At 41.8% G+C, this 16932-nt stretch overlaps 1 gene segment (V, D, J or C); it reads right to left on the bottom strand.

Moving 5' to 3' along the window:
• The window catches only part of LOC137373127 (Ig kappa chain V region Mem5-like), an 86936-nt gene extending 73366 nt beyond the window's left edge, over window positions 1–13570 (bottom strand). The window contains 2 exon segments of the V gene segment in view: window positions 12956–13255; window positions 13442–13570. Of these exon segments, the coding sequence occupies window positions 12956–13255; window positions 13442–13490 (349 nt within the window).
• Window positions 13571–16932: the final 3362 nt, after the last annotated feature.

Genomic DNA, 16932 nt, shown 5'->3' with positions numbered 1-16932 from the left:
GGGACATGTCAGTACAGGAGGTGGGACTGTGTGTCCATTATTATATATTATATATAACTGTGGGATGTGTCAGTACAGGAGGTGGGACTGTGTGTCCATTATTATATTATATAACTGTGGGACATGTCAGTACAGGAGGTGGGACTGTGTGTCCATTATTATATTATATAACTGTGGGACATGTCAGTACAGGAGGTGGGACTGTGTATCCATTATTATATATTTTATATAACTGTGGGATGTGTCAGTACAGGAGGTGGGACTGTGTGTCCATTATTATATATTATATATAACTGTGGACGTGTCAGTACAGGAGGTGGGACTGTGTGTCCATTATTATATATTATATATAACTGTGGGATGTGTCAGTACAGGAGGTGGGACTGTGTGTCCATTATTATATATTATATATAACTGTGGACGTGTCAGTACAGGAGGTGGGACTGTGTGTCCATTATTATATATTATATATAACTGTGGGATGTGTCAGTACAGGAGGTGGGACTGTGTGTCCATTATTATATATTATATGTAATTGTGGGACGTGTCAGTACAGGAGGTGGTACTGTGTGTCCATTATTATATTATATAACTGTGGGATGTGTCAGTACAGGAGGTGGGACTGTGTGTCCATTATTATACATTATATATAACTGTGGGACGTGTCAGTACAGGAGCTGGGACTGTGTGTCCATTATTATATATTATATATAACAGTGGGATGTGTCAGTACAGGAGTTGGGACTGTGTGTCCATTATTATATTATATAACTGTGGGACATGTCAGTACAGGAGGTGGGACTGTGTGTCCATTATTATATATTATATATAACAGTGGGATGTGTCAGTACAGGAGGTGGGACTGTGTGTCCATTATTATATTATATAACTGTGGGACATGTCAGTACAGGAGGTGGGACTGTGTGTCCATTATTATATTATATAACTGTGGGACATGTCAGTACAGGAGGTGGGACTGTGTGTCCATTATTATATATTATATATAACTGTGGGATGTGTCAGTACAGGAGGTGGGACTGTGTGTCCATTATTATATTATATAACTGTGGGACATGTCAGTACAGGAGGTGGGACTGTGTGTCCATTATTATATATTATATATAACTGTGGGATGTGTCAGTACAGGAGGTGGGACTGTGTGTCCATTATTATATTATATAACTGTGGGACATGTCAGTACAGGAGGTGGGACTGTGTGTCCATTATTATATTATATAACTGTGGGACATGTCAGTACAGGAGGTGGGACTGTGTGTCCATTATTATATATTATATATAACTGTGGGATGTGTCAGTACAGGAGGTGGGACTGTGTGTCCATTATTATATTATATAACTGTGGGACATGTCAGTACAGGAGGTGGGACTGTGTATCCATTATTATATATTTTATATAACTGTGGGACATGTCAGTACAGGAGGTGGGACTGTGTGTCCATTATTATATATTATATATAACTGTGGGATGTGTCAGTACAGGAGGTGGGACTGTGTGTCCATTATTATATATTTTATATAACTGTGGGACATGTCAGTACAGGAGGTGGGACTGTGTATCCATTATTATATATTTTATATAACTGTGGGACATGTCAGTACAGGAGGTGGGACTGTGTGTCCATTATTATATATTATATATAACTGTGGGATGTGTCAGTACAGGAGGTGGGACTGTGTGTCCATTATTATATATTATATATAACTGTGGACGTGTCAGTACAGGAGGTGGGACTGTGTGTCCATTATTATATATTATATATAACTGTGGGACGTGTCAGTACAGGAGGTGGGACTGTGTGTCCATTATTATATATTATATATAACTGTGGACGTGTCAGTACAGGAGGTGGGACTGTGTGTCCATTATTATATATTATATATAACTGTGGGATGAGTCAGTACCGGAGGTGGGACTGTGTGTTCATTATTATATCTTATATAGAACTGTGGGACGTGTCAGTGCAGGAGGTGGGACTGTGTGTCCATTATTATATTATATAACTGTGGGACGTCTCAGTACAGGAGGTGGGACTGTGTGTCCATTATTATATATTATATATAACTGTGGGATGTGTCAGTACAGGAGGTGGGACTGTGTGTCCATTATTATATATTATATATAACTGTGGGACGTGTCAGTACAGGAGGTGGGACTGTGTGTCCATTATTATATATTATATATAACTGTGGGACGTGTCAGTACAGGAGGTGGGACTGTGTGTCCATTATTATATTATATAACTGTGGGACGTGTCAGTACAGGAGGTGGGACTGTGTGTCCATTATTATATATTATATATAACTGTGGGACATGTCAGTACAGGAGGTGGGACTGTGTGTCCATTATTATATATTATATATAACTTTGGGACGTGTCAGTACAGGAGGTGGGACTGTGTGTCCATTATTATATATTATATATAACTGTGGGATGTGTCAGTACAGGAGGTGGGACTGAGTGTCCATTATTATATATTATATATAACTGTGGGATGTGTCAGTCCAGGAGGTGAGACGGTGTGTCCATTATTATATATTATATATAACTGTGGGATGTGTCAGTCCAGGAGGTGGGACTGTGTGTCCATTATTATATATTATATATAACTGTGGGATGTGTCAGTACAGGAGGTGGGACCGTGTGTCCATTATTATATATTACATATAACTGTGGGATGTGTCAGTCCAGGAGGTGGGACTGTGTGTCCATTATTATATATTGTATATAACTGTGGGATATGTCAGTACATGAGGTGGGACTGTGTGTCCATTATTATATATTATATATAACTGTGGGATGTGTCAGTATACAGGAGGTGGGACTGTGTGTCCATTATTATATATTGTATATAACTGTGGGACGTGTCAGTGCAGGAGGTGGGACTGTGTGTCCATTATTATATATTGTATGTAACTGTGGGAAGTGTCAGTACAGGAGGTGGGACTGTGTGTCCATTATCATAAATTATATATAACTGTGGGATGAGTCAGTACAGGAGGTGGGACTGCGTGTCCATTATCATATATTATATATAACTGTGGGATGTGTCAGTACAGGAGGTGGGACTGTGAGTCCATTATTTTTTATTATATATATCTGTGGGATGTGTCAGTACAGGCGGTGGGACTGTGTGTCCATTATTATATATTATATATAACTGTGGGATGTGTCAGTACAGGAGGTGGGACTGTGAGTCCATTATTTTTTATTATATATATCTGTGGGATGTGTCAGTACAGGCGGTGGGACTGTGTGTCCATTATTATATATTATATATAAGTGTGGGATGTGTCAGTACAGGAGGTGGGACTGTGTGTCCATTATTATATATTATATATAAGTGTGGGATGTGTCAGTACAGGAGGTGGGACTATGTGTCCATTATTATATATTATATATAACTGTGGGACGTGTCAGTACAGGAAATGGGACTGTGTGTCCATTATTATATATTATATATAACTGTGGGACGTGTCAGTACAGGAGATGGGACTGTGTGTCCATTATTATATATTATATATAACTGTGGGAGGTGTCAGTACAGGAGGTGGGACTGTGTGTCCATTATTATATTATATAACTGTGGGACGTGTCAGGACAGGAGGTGGGACTGTGTGTCCATTATTATATATTATATATAACTGTGGGACGTGTCAGTACAGGAGGTGGGACTGTGTGTCCATTATTATATATTATATATAACTGTGGGACGTGTCAGTACAGGAGGTGGGACTGTGTGTCCATTATTATATATTATATGTAATTGTGGGACGTGTCAGTACAGGAGGTGGTACTGTGTGTCCATTATTATATTATATATCTGTGGGATGTGTCAGTACAGGAGGTGGGACTGTGTGTCCATTATTATACATTATATATAACTGTGGGACGTGTCAGTACAGGAGCTGGGACTGTGTGTCCATTATTATATATTATATATAACAGTGGGATGTGTCAGTACAGGAGGTGGGACTGTGTGTCCATTATTATATTATATAACTGTGGGACATGTCAGTACAGGAGGTGGGACTGTGTGTCCATTATTATATATTATATATAACAGTGGGATGTGTCAGTACAGGAGGTGGGACTGTGTGTCCATTATTATATTATATAACTGTGGGACATGTCAGTACAGGAGGTGGGACTGTGTGTCCATTATTATATTATATAACTGTGGGACATGTCAGTACAGGAGGTGGGACTGTGTGTCCATTATTATATATTATATATAACTGTGGGATGTGTCAGTACAGGAGGTGGGACTGTGTGTCCATTATTATATTATATAACTGTGGGACATGTCAGTACAGGAGGTGGGACTGTGTGTCCATTATTATATTATATAACTGTGGGACATGTCAGTACAGGAGGTGGGACTGTGTATCCATTATTATATATTTTATATAACTGTGGGATGTGTCAGTACAGGAGGTGGGACTGTGTGTCCATTATTATATATTATATATAACTGTGGACGTGTCAGTACAGGAGGTGGGACTGTGTGTCCATTATTATATATTATATATAACTGTGGGATGTGTCAGTACAGGAGGTGGGACTGTGTGTCCATTATTATATATTATATATAACTGTGGACGTGTCAGTACAGGAGGTGGGACTGTGTGTCCATTATTATATATTATATATAACTCTGGGACGTGTCAGTACAGGAGGTGGGACTGTGTGTCCATTATTATATATTATATATAACTGTGGACGTGTCAGTACAGGAGGTGGGACTGTGTGTCCATTATTATATATTATATATAACTGTGGGATGTGTCAGTACCGGAGGTGGGACTGTGTGTTCATTATTATATCTTATATAGAACTGTGGGACGTGTCAGTGCAGGAGGTGGGACTGTGTGTCCATTATTATATTATATAACTGTGGGACGTCTCAGTACAGGAGGTGGGACTGTGTGTCCATTATTATATATTATATATAACTGTGGGATGTGTCAGTACAGGAGGTGGGACTGTGTGTCCATTATTATATATTATATATAACTGTGGGACGTGTCAGTACAGGAGGTGGGACTGTGTGTCCATTATTATATATTATATATAACTGTGGGACGTGTCAGTCCAGGAGGTGGGACTGTGTGTCCATTATTATATTATATAACTGTGGGACGTGTCAGTACAGGAGGTGGGACTGTGTGTCCATTATTATATATTATATATAACTGTGGGACATGTCAGTACAGGAGGTGGGACTGTGTGTCCATTATTATATATTATATATAACTTTGGGACGTGTCAGTACAGGAGGTGGGACTGTGTGTCCATTATTATATATTATATATAACTGTGGGACATTTCAGTACAGGAGGTGGGACTGTGTGTCCATTATTATATATTATATATAACTGTGGAACGTTTCAGTACAGGAGGTGGGACTGTGTGTCCATTATTATATATTATATATAACTGTGGGACGTGTCAGTACAGGAGGTGGGACTGTGTGTCCATTATTATAGATTATATATAACTGTGGGATGTGTCAGTACAGGAGGTGGGACTGTGTGTCCATTATTATATATTATATATAACTGTGGGATGTGTCAGTACAGGAGGTGGGACTGTGTGTTCATTATTATATATTATATATAATTGTGGGATGTGTCAGTGCAGGAGGTGGGACTGTGTGTTCATTATTATATATTATATATAACTGTGGGATGTGTCAGTGCAGGAGGTGGGACTGTGTGTCCATTATTATATATTATATATAACTGTGGGATGTGTCAGTGCAGGAGGTGGGACTGTGTGTTCATTATTATATATTATATATAACTGTGGGACGTGTCAGTACAGGAGGTGGGACTGTGTGTTCATTATTATATATTATATATAACTGTGGGATGTGTCAGTACAGGAGGTGGGACTGTGTGTCCATTATTATATATTATATATAACTGTGGGACGTGTCAGTACAGGAGGTGGGACTGTGTGTCCATTATTATATATTATATATAACTGTGGGATGTGTCAGTGCAGGAGGTGGGACTGTGTGTCCATTATTATATATTATATATAACTGTGGGATGTGTCAGTGCAGGAGGTGGGACTGTGTGTCCATTATTATATATTATATATAACTGTGGGACGTGTCAGTACAGGAGGTGGGACTGTGTGTTCATTATTATATATTATATATAACTGTGGGATGTGTCAGTGCAGGAGGTGGGACTGTGTGTTCATTATTATATATTATATATAACTGTGGGATGTGTCAGTGCAGGAGGTGGGACTGTGTGTCCATTATTATATATTATATATAACTGTGGGATGTGTCAGTACAGGAGGTGGGACTGTGTGTTCATTATTATATATTATATATAACTGTGGGATGTGTCAGTACAGGAGGTGGGACTGTGTGTTCATTATTATATATTATATATAACTGTGGGATGTGTCAGTGCAGGAGGTGGGACTGTGTGTCCATTATTATATATTATATATAACTGTGGGATGTGTCAGTACAGGAGGTGGGACTGTGTGTCCTTTATTATATATTATATATAACTGTGGGACGTGTCAGTACAGGAGGTGGGACTGTGTGTCCATTATTATAACTTATATATAACTGTGGGACATGTCAGTACAGGAGGTGGGACTGTGTGTCCATTATTATATATTATATATAACTGTGGGACGTGTCAGTACAGGAGGTGGGACTGTGTGTCCATTATTATATATTATATGTAATTGTGGGACGTGTCAGTACAGGAGGTGGTACTGTGTGTCCATTATTATATTATATAACTGTGGGATGTGTCAGTACAGGAGGTGGGACTGTGTGTCCATTATTATACATTATATATAACTGTGGGACGTGTCAGTACAGGAGCTGGGACTGTGTGTCCATTATTATATATTATATATAACAGTGGGATGTGTCAGTACAGGAGTTGGGACTGTGTGTCCATTATTATATTATATAACTGTGGGACATGTCAGTACAGGAGGTGGGACTGTGTGTCCATTATTATATATTATATATAACAGTGGGATGTGTCAGTACAGGAGGCGGGACTGTGTGTCCATTATTATATTATATAACTGTGGGACATGTCAGTACAGGAGGTGGGACTGTGTGTCCATTATTATATTATATAACTGTGGGACATGTCAGTACAGGAGGTGGGACTGTGTGTCCATTATTATATATTATATATAACTGTGGGATGTGTCAGTACAGGAGGTGGGACTGTGTGTCCATTATTATATTATATAACTGTGGGACATGTCAGTACAGGAGGTGGGACTGTGTGTCCATTATTATATATTATATATAACTGTGGGATGTGTCAGTACAGGAGGTGGGACTGTGTGTCCATTATTATATTATATAACTGTGGGACATGTCAGTACAGGAGGTGGGACTGTGTGTCCATTATTATATTATATAACTGTGGGACATGTCAGTACAGGAGGTGGGACTGTGTGTCCATTATTATATATTATATATAACTGTGGGATGTGTCAGTACAGGAGGTGGGACTGTGTGTCCATTATTATATTATATAACTGTGGGACATGTCAGTACAGGAGGTGGGACTATGTATCCATTATTATATATTTTATATAACTGTGGGACATGTCAGTACAGGAGGTGGGACTGTGTGTCCATTATTATATATTATATATAACTGTGGGATGTGTCAGTACAGGAGGTGGGACTGTGTGTCCATTATTATATATTTTATATAACTGTGGGACATGTCAGTACAGGAGGTGGGACTGTGTATCCATTATTATATATTTTATATAACTGTGGGACATGTCAGTACAGGAGGTGGGACTGTGTGTCCATTATTATATATTATATATAACTGTGGGATGTGTCAGTACAGGAGGTGGGACTGTGTGTCCATTATTATATATTATATATAACTGTGGACGTGTCAGTACAGGAGGTGGGACTGTGTGTCCATTATTATATATTATATATAACTGTGGGACGTGTCAGTACAGGAGGTGGGACTGTGTGTCCATTATTATATATTATATATAACTGTGGACGTGTCAGTACAGGAGGTGGGACTGTGTGTCCATTATTATATATTATATATAACTGTGGGATGAGTCAGTACCGGAGGTGGGACTGTGTGTTCATTATTATATCTTATATAGAACTGTGGGACGTGTCAGTGCAGGAGGTGGGACTGTGTGTCCATTATTATATTATATAACTGTGGGACGTCTCAGTACAGGAGGTGGGACTGTGTGTCCATTATTATATATTATATATAACTGTGGGATGTGTCAGTACAGGAGGTGGGACTGTGTGTCCATTATTATATATTATATATAACTGTGGGACGTGTCAGTACAGGAGGTGGGACTGTGTGTCCATTATTATATATTATATATAACTGTGGGACGTGTCAGTACAGGAGGTGGGACTGTGTGTCCATTATTATATTATATAACTGTGGGACGTGTCAGTACAGGAGGTGGGACTGTGTGTCCATTATTATATATTATATATAACTGTGGGACATGTCAGTACAGGAGGTGGGACTGTGTGTCCATTATTATATATTATATATAACTTTGGGACGTGTCAGTACAGGAGGTGGGACTGTGTGTCCATTATTATATATTATATATAACTGTGGGATGTGTCAGTACAGGAGGTGGGACTGAGTGTCCATTATTATATATTATATATAACTGTGGGATGTGTCAGTCCAGGAGGTGAGACGGTGTGTCCATTATTATATATTATATATAACTGTGGGATGTGTCAGTCCAGGAGGTGGGACTGTGTGTCCATTATTATATATTATATATAACTGTGGGATGTGTCAGTACAGGAGGTGGGACCGTGTGTCCATTATTATATATTACATATAACTGTGGGATGTGTCAGTCCAGGAGGTGGGACTGTGTGTCCATTATTATATATTGTATATAACTGTGGGATATGTCAGTACATGAGGTGGGACTGTGTGTCCATTATTATATATTATATATAACTGTGGGATGTGTCAGTATACAGGAGGTGGGACTGTGTGTCCATTATTATATATTGTATATAACTGTGGGACGTGTCAGTGCAGGAGGTGGGACTGTGTGTCCATTATTATATATTGTATGTAACTGTGGGAAGTGTCAGTACAGGAGGTGGGACTGTGTGTCCATTATCATAAATTATATATAACTGTGGGATGAGTCAGTACAGGAGGTGGGACTGCGTGTCCATTATCATATATTATATATAACTGTGGGATGTGTCAGTACAGGAGGTGGGACTGTGAGTCCATTATTTTTTATTATATATATCTGTGGGATGTGTCAGTACAGGCGGTGGGACTGTGTGTCCATTATTATATATTATATATAACTGTGGGATGTGTCAGTACAGGAGGTGGGACTGTGAGTCCATTATTTTTTATTATATATATCTGTGGGATGTGTCAGTACAGGCGGTGGGACTGTGTGTCCATTATTATATATTATATATAAGTGTGGGATGTGTCAGTACAGGAGGTGGGACTGTGTGTCCATTATTATATATTATATATAAGTGTGGGATGTGTCAGTACAGGAGGTGGGACTATGTGTCCATTATTATATATTATATATAACTGTGGGACGTGTCAGTACAGGAGATGGGACTGTGTGTCCATTATTATATATTATATATAACTGTGGGACGTGTCAGTACAGGAGATGGGACTGTGTGTCCATTATTATATATTATATATAACTGTGGGAGGTGTCAGTACAGGAGGTGGGACTGTGTGTCCATTATTATATTATATAACTGTGGGACGTGTCAGGACAGGAGGTGGGACTGTGTGTCCATTATTATATATTATATATAACTGTGGGACGTGTCAGTACAGGAGGTGGGACTGTGTGTCCATTATTATATATTATATATAACTGTGGGACGTGTCAGTACAGGAGGTGGGACTGTGTGTCCATTATTATATATTATATGTAATTGTGGGACGTGTCAGTACAGGAGGTGGTACTGTGTGTCCATTATTATATTATATATCTGTGGGATGTGTCAGTACAGGAGGTGGGACTGTGTGTCCATTATTATACATTATATATAACTGTGGGACGTGTCAGTACAGGAGCTGGGACTGTGTGTCCATTATTATATATTATATATAACAGTGGGATGTGTCAGTACAGGAGGTGGGACTGTGTGTCCATTATTATATTATATAACTGTGGGACATGTCAGTACAGGAGGTGGGACTGTGTGTCCATTATTATATATTATATATAACAGTGGGATGTGTCAGTACAGGAGGTGGGACTGTGTGTCCATTATTATATTATATAACTGTGGGACATGTCAGTACAGGAGGTGGGACTGTGTGTCCATTATTATATTATATAACTGTGGGACATGTCAGTACAGGAGGTGGGACTGTGTGTCCATTATTATATATTATATATAACTGTGGGATGTGTCAGTACAGGAGGTGGGACTGTGTGTCCATTATTATATTATATAACTGTGGGACATGTCAGTACAGGAGGTGGGACTGTGTGTCCATTATTATATTATATAACTGTGGGACATGTCAGTACAGGAGGTGGGACTGTGTATCCATTATTATATATTTTATATAACTGTGGGATGTGTCAGTACAGGAGGTGGGACTGTGTGTCCATTATTATATATTATATATAACTGTGGACGTGTCAGTACAGGAGGTGGGACTGTGTGTCCATTATTATATATTATATATAACTGTGGGATGTGTCAGTACAGGAGGTGGGACTGTGTGTCCATTATTATATATTATATATAACTGTGGACGTGTCAGTACAGGAGGTGGGACTGTGTGTCCATTATTATATATTATATATAACTGTGGGACGTGTCAGTACAGGAGGTGGGACTGTGTGTCCATTATTATATATTATATATAACTGTGGACGTGTCAGTACAGGAGGTGGGACTGTGTGTCCATTATTATATATTATATATAACTGTGGGATGTGTCAGTACCGGAGGTGGGACTGTGTGTTCATTATTATATCTTATATAGAACTGTGGGACGTGTCAGTGCAGGAGGTGGGACTGTGTGTCCATTATTATATTATATAACTGTGGGACGTCTCAGTACAGGAGGTGGGACTGTGTGTCCATTATTATATATTATATATAACTGTGGGATGTGTCAGTACAGGAGGTGGGACTGTGTGTCCATTATTATATATTATATATAACTGTGGGACGTGTCAGTACAGGAGGTGGGACTGTGTGTCCATTATTATATATTATATATAACTGTGGGACGTGTCAGTCCAGGAGGTGGGACTGTGTGTCCATTATTATATTATATAACTGTGGGACGTGTCAGTACAGGAGGTGGGACTGTGTGTCCATTATTATATATTATATATAACTGTGGGACATGTCAGTACAGGAGGTGGGACTGTGTGTCCATTATTATATATTATATATAACTTTGGGACGTGTCAGTACAGGAGGTGGGACTGTGTGTCCATTATTATATATTATATATAACTGTGGGACATTTCAGTACAGGAGGTGGGACTGTGTGTCCATTATTATATATTATATATAACTGTGGAACGTTTCAGTACAGGAGGTGGGACTGTGTGTCCATTATTATATATTATATATAACTGTGGGACGTGTCAGTACAGGAGGTGGGACTGTGTGTCCATTATTATAGATTATATATAACTGTGGGATGTGTCAGTACAGGAGGTGGGACTGTGTGTCCATTATTATATATTATATATAACTGTGGGATGTGTCAGTACAGGAGGTGGGACTGTGTGTTCATTATTATATATTATATATAATTGTGGGATGTGTCAGTGCAGGAGGTGGGACTGTGTGTTCATTATTATATATTATATATAACTGTGGGATGTGTCAGTGCAGGAGGTGGGACTGTGTGTCCATTATTATATATTATATATAACTGTGGGATGTGTCAGTGCAGGAGGTGGGACTGTGTGTTCATTATTATATATTATATATAACTGTGGGACGTGTCAGTACAGGAGGTGGGACTGTGTGTTCATTATTATATATTATATATAACTGTGGGATGTGTCAGTACAGGAGGTGGGACTGTGTGTCCATTATTATATATTATATATAACTGTGGGACGTGTCAGTACAGGAGGTGGGACTGTGTGTCCATTATTATATATTATATATAACTGTGGGATGTGTCAGTGCAGGAGGTGGGACTGTGTGTCCATTATTATATATTATATATAACTGTGGGATGTGTCAGTGCAGGAGGTGGGACTGTGTGTCCATTATTATATATTATATATAACTGTGGGACGTGTCAGTACAGGAGGTGGGACTGTGTGTTCATTATTATATATTATATATAACTGTGGGATGTGTCAGTGCAGGAGGTGGGACTGTGTGTTCATTATTATATATTATATATAACTGTGGGATGTGTCAGTGCAGGAGGTGGGACTGTGTGTCCATTATTATATATTATATATAACTGTGGGATGTGTCAGTACAGGAGGTGGGACTGTGTGTTCATTATTATATATTATATATAACTGTGGGATGTGTCAGTACAGGAGGTGGGACTGTGTGTTCATTATTATATATTATATATAACTGTGGGATGTGTCAGTGCAGGAGGTGGGACTGTGTGTCCATTATTATATATTATATATAACTGTGGGATGTGTCAGTACAGGAGGTGGGACTGTGTGTTCATTATTATATATTATATATAACTGTGGGATGTGTCAGTACAGGAGGTGGGACTGTGTGTTCATTATTATATATTATATATAACTGTGGGATGTGTCAGTGCAGGAGGTGGGACTGTGTGTTCATTATTATATATTATATATAACTGTGGGATGTGTCAGTACAGGAGGTGGGACTGTGTGTATTGAGGTTTTTGTACGGCTCTGTCTCACTGTGTAGAGGGAAGCTGTAATATTGCTGACAGTAATAATCTGCGACATCCTCATTCTGTACATTACTGATTGTCAGAGTGAATTTGAGGTTCTGTTGACTGCCGGTGAACCGTTCCGATATTCCTGTGTATCGAGTTGTTGCACCATAGATCAGGAGAGTGGGTTTCTGACCGTCTCGCTGCTGATACCAAGCTACATACTTGCTCACGGACTGGCTGGCCGTACAGGTGATCGTTGCGGTCTGTCCCAGTGTCACTGACAGTGCCGGTGGAGACTGGGTCATGATGATGGTGTCTCCACTGATACCTGAGGGGTAATAGAGAAACAGAGTGAAGTAAGAACTGTCACAGAAAGACCCTGTAAAATGAGATATTATTAGAGACAGTGACCGCTCCTCATGTTTCAGCATTTTCACTCCAATCACAAGTCAGTAGAATTGGACTGAAATAAACAGCAGGAAAATATTAAACGTGGAAGGAGAGAGATTTGTACCTGCGACGCAGAATGCCAGAGGCCAGATCAGCTGGATGGGTGAAATCATGGTGCCTGCTCCTGTCTCTGTGCCTGGTTACTGATAAACTCTCCCTTCACTGGGCTCTGCTTTATAAAGCTGCAGCCTGTGAGAGTCTGACTGCCTGTTTCTCAGTATGTAAATGGTATCACCCAGAGAAAGGCACGTCAGCAACTCTCACTTCCTCTTCTCTCTCCCTCTTCCACCCTCCCTCTCACTCTCCCTCTCCTCCCTCCCTCTTCCTCACTCTCCCTCTCCTCCCTCTGTCTCCCTGTCTTCCTCTTCCACCCTCTGACTCTCCCTCTTCTCCCTCTTTTCCTCTTCCTGTCTCCCTCCCTTCCTCTTCCTCACTCTCCCTCTCCTCCCTCTCTTCCTCTTCCTCACTCTCACTCTCCTCCCTCTTTTCCTCTTCCTCTGTCTCCCTCTCTTCCTCTTCCTCACTCTCCCTCTCCTCCCTCTCTTCCTCTGTCTCCCTCTCTTCCTCTTCCTCACTCTCCCTCTCCTCCCTCTCTTCCTCTTCCTCACTCTCCCTCTCCTCCTTCTCTTCCACTTCCTCTGTCTCCCTCTCTCACGATCCCTCTCCCTCACTCACTCTCTTTCTCTCCCCTTCTCTCTATCCTTGTCTCTGTTTTGCTCTTTTGTGCTCTTTCTTTGTCATCCTCTCTTTCTGCCTCTCTCTCTCTGTTACTCTGTCTCACTGGCCTGGATTTTAAGGCTCCCTCGACATTGTGATCCCTGGTGGGAGATCCTGAAGTTGGCTCCGGATGAGGCCACCACGGACCTTGACGCCGGCAGAGCTACTCCCGATCCTCCCGGTGACGGGGAGGCTCCGTGCCGACCACCCGGCCGCTGGGCGACAGGACCACAATTTAAACATTTAAATCAATAATATTAATGAATTTAAATCGACTCACCCGTGATCTTGAGGGTCCGTCACAGTGTCGCACCTTCAGAACCCTGTCTGGGGAAACAAGGCACCACACTGGTGGGGAGGTGGGAGCAGGTCAGTTTTTCAGTGCAGGAGTTGGGGGGGAAACAGGGTCAAATAAACAGCAGGATGTAGGGGATGGTGGGAATTTTCTGTCATTTTCTGAACTCGCTGACGAGCTCATAGAATCCAGCACATTGTTTCTCCTCTCTCTGTCTCTCTCTCTCTGTCTGTCTCTGTCTCTCTCTCTGTCTCTCATTCTCTCTCTCACCCTCTTTTTCTATCTCCCTCTCCCTCTCTCTGTCTCAGTTTTCGAGCCTCTGGGCTGAATTTTACCAGCCCCTCCACTCGCGGGTCACAGCGCTGGGGCAGGTAAAATTATGTGGGGAGTCGCCCGCCTCGACCCCCCATGTTGTGGAGAAGGGCTCGCCGCATATTACCAGTGGCGAGGGGACATTGGTGCCACCGCCCACTGCCACCTGGCAGCAGGACCTTCATCTCCATATTAAAATGAACCTTAATGATATGTAAATAAACTTACCTGCAGGTGCGGCTGTCCCACACCGATTTTACCACCACCGTTCATACCTCGCGCACCTTCGGAACTCCGTACGGAATTCCCAGGCGGGAACCTGGTGGAGAGCGGGGAGGAATAAAACTTTCAGGGCGGGAGGGGTGGGGGAGCGGGGGAGCGGGGAAAACAATTTTGATTGGATGTGGGGATGGTGGGAAGAGGTTGAAGGGTAAAAGATTGAAGGTTGGGGTGAAAGTTCAGGTATTTGAAAAAGCCAGTTGTTGATCATTTCGGGCAATGAAATGACCATTGGGGAGTTGGGGAAGGGCTTCCATCACAAAGATTTTTATTTAATAAAGTTTTACAATAATACACCTTTATTTAAATGAGCCCCTATGTGTAATTTCGCGGGGGCTCCGGGACGACACATCTGCACAGTCTACATCCCGACAACACTCATAAAATTCATCCTTGGATTTCTATCACCCTGTTCGTCCACCTCTCTGTATCTCTCTCAGTTATACTTTCACCCTCCTCTCTCTCATTGCATATCTGTCTTTCACATTCTTCCCATCTCGCTCTCCCTGTTTTGCTCTCCTCCCTGTCGCTCTGTCTCTTTCTCATTCTCTCTCATTTCTGGTCTCTCTCTCCCACTGTGTTTCTCTCTCCCTCTTTCCCTGTCTCTATCTCTCTGTCTTTGTTCCTCTGCCTACTCATCTCTCTCTCCCACCCTCCATTGTTCTGTAATTCTGTAACTGATCTCTATAACAGGAGTTATTACTGGAGACTGGAACACTTTGAGGCCTGGTGCAGCAGTTAAATGCCTCCCCCTCTCTCTTTCTCTCACTCTGTCTCACAGCCTCCACCTCTCTCTCTTTCCCACAGTCTGCCAGGTGGAGCAGTTAAATGAAGGGTAAAACTCCCTCTGCTCTGCCCCATCAATGGTTGTTAATTCTTGACCCCAGAAACATGCCTTCTCCTGGAGTAAGGCCCCATTCCCCACAGTGACCATGCTTTGACCTCTCTCAGTAAGACTGGCAGATTATTGTCAAATTTAGGGCAGTTCTGTGCTGTTGGCCTATTCTCAATGGGACTGGTTTGGACAGAAAGTTCATTTCATGAAGGCCCAGCAGAGAGAGGAGATCCTCACCCCATCAGTGTGAGCTGGAGGGACAGGACAGAGTCTGACCCACTGCCCCATCCTGTCAGCTCATAACATGTTCTAATCCCTTCCCGTCTCCATCCCTTTCCATGGTCAGGCTCCGGGTCATGGAGTTTTACTGGGATGAGGGGTCGACAATCACACATTTACAACATAAAGGAGCTTTGCTTCACATCAACCATGGTGACCATGTTCCACTGGACCTCCAATAGGGACCAGTAAACATGGGCCTCCTTCTCACTGGACCTCCAATAGGGAACAGTAAACATGGGCCTCCTTCCCACTGAACCCTCCAATCGGGACCAATAAACATGGGCCTCCTTCCCACTGGACCCTTCAATAGGGACCAGTAAGCATGGGCCTCCTTCCCACTGGACCCTCCAATCGGGACCAGTAAACATGGGCCTCCTTCCCACTGGGCATCCAGTAGGGACCAGTAAACATGGGCCTCCTTCCCACTGGGCCTCCAATAGGGACCAGCAAACATGGGCCTCGTTCCCACTGGACCCTCCAATAGGGACCAGTAAACATGGGCCTCCTTCCCACTGGACCCTCCAATAGGGACCAGTAAACATGGGCCTCCTTCCCACTGGATCCTCCAATAGGGACCAGTAAACCTGGGCCTCCTTCCCACTGGACCCTCCAATAGGGACCAGTAAACATGGGCCTTCTTCCCACTGGGCATCCAATAGGGACCAGTAAACATGGGCCTCCTTCCCACTGGACCCTCCAATAGGGACCAGTAAACATGGGCCTTCTTCCCACTGGGCATCCAATAGGGACCAGTAAACATGGGCCTCCTTCCCACTGGGCATCCAATAGGGACCAGTAAACATGGGCCTCCTTCCCACTGGGCATCCAATAGGGA

Source organism: Heterodontus francisci, chromosome 8 (assembly GCF_036365525.1).
Source record: "Heterodontus francisci isolate sHetFra1 chromosome 8, sHetFra1.hap1, whole genome shotgun sequence".
Taxonomy (NCBI): domain Eukaryota; kingdom Metazoa; phylum Chordata; class Chondrichthyes; order Heterodontiformes; family Heterodontidae; genus Heterodontus; species Heterodontus francisci.
Note: the sequence above shows the minus strand (reverse complement) of the source record. Positions and strands in the feature narration are given on the sequence as shown.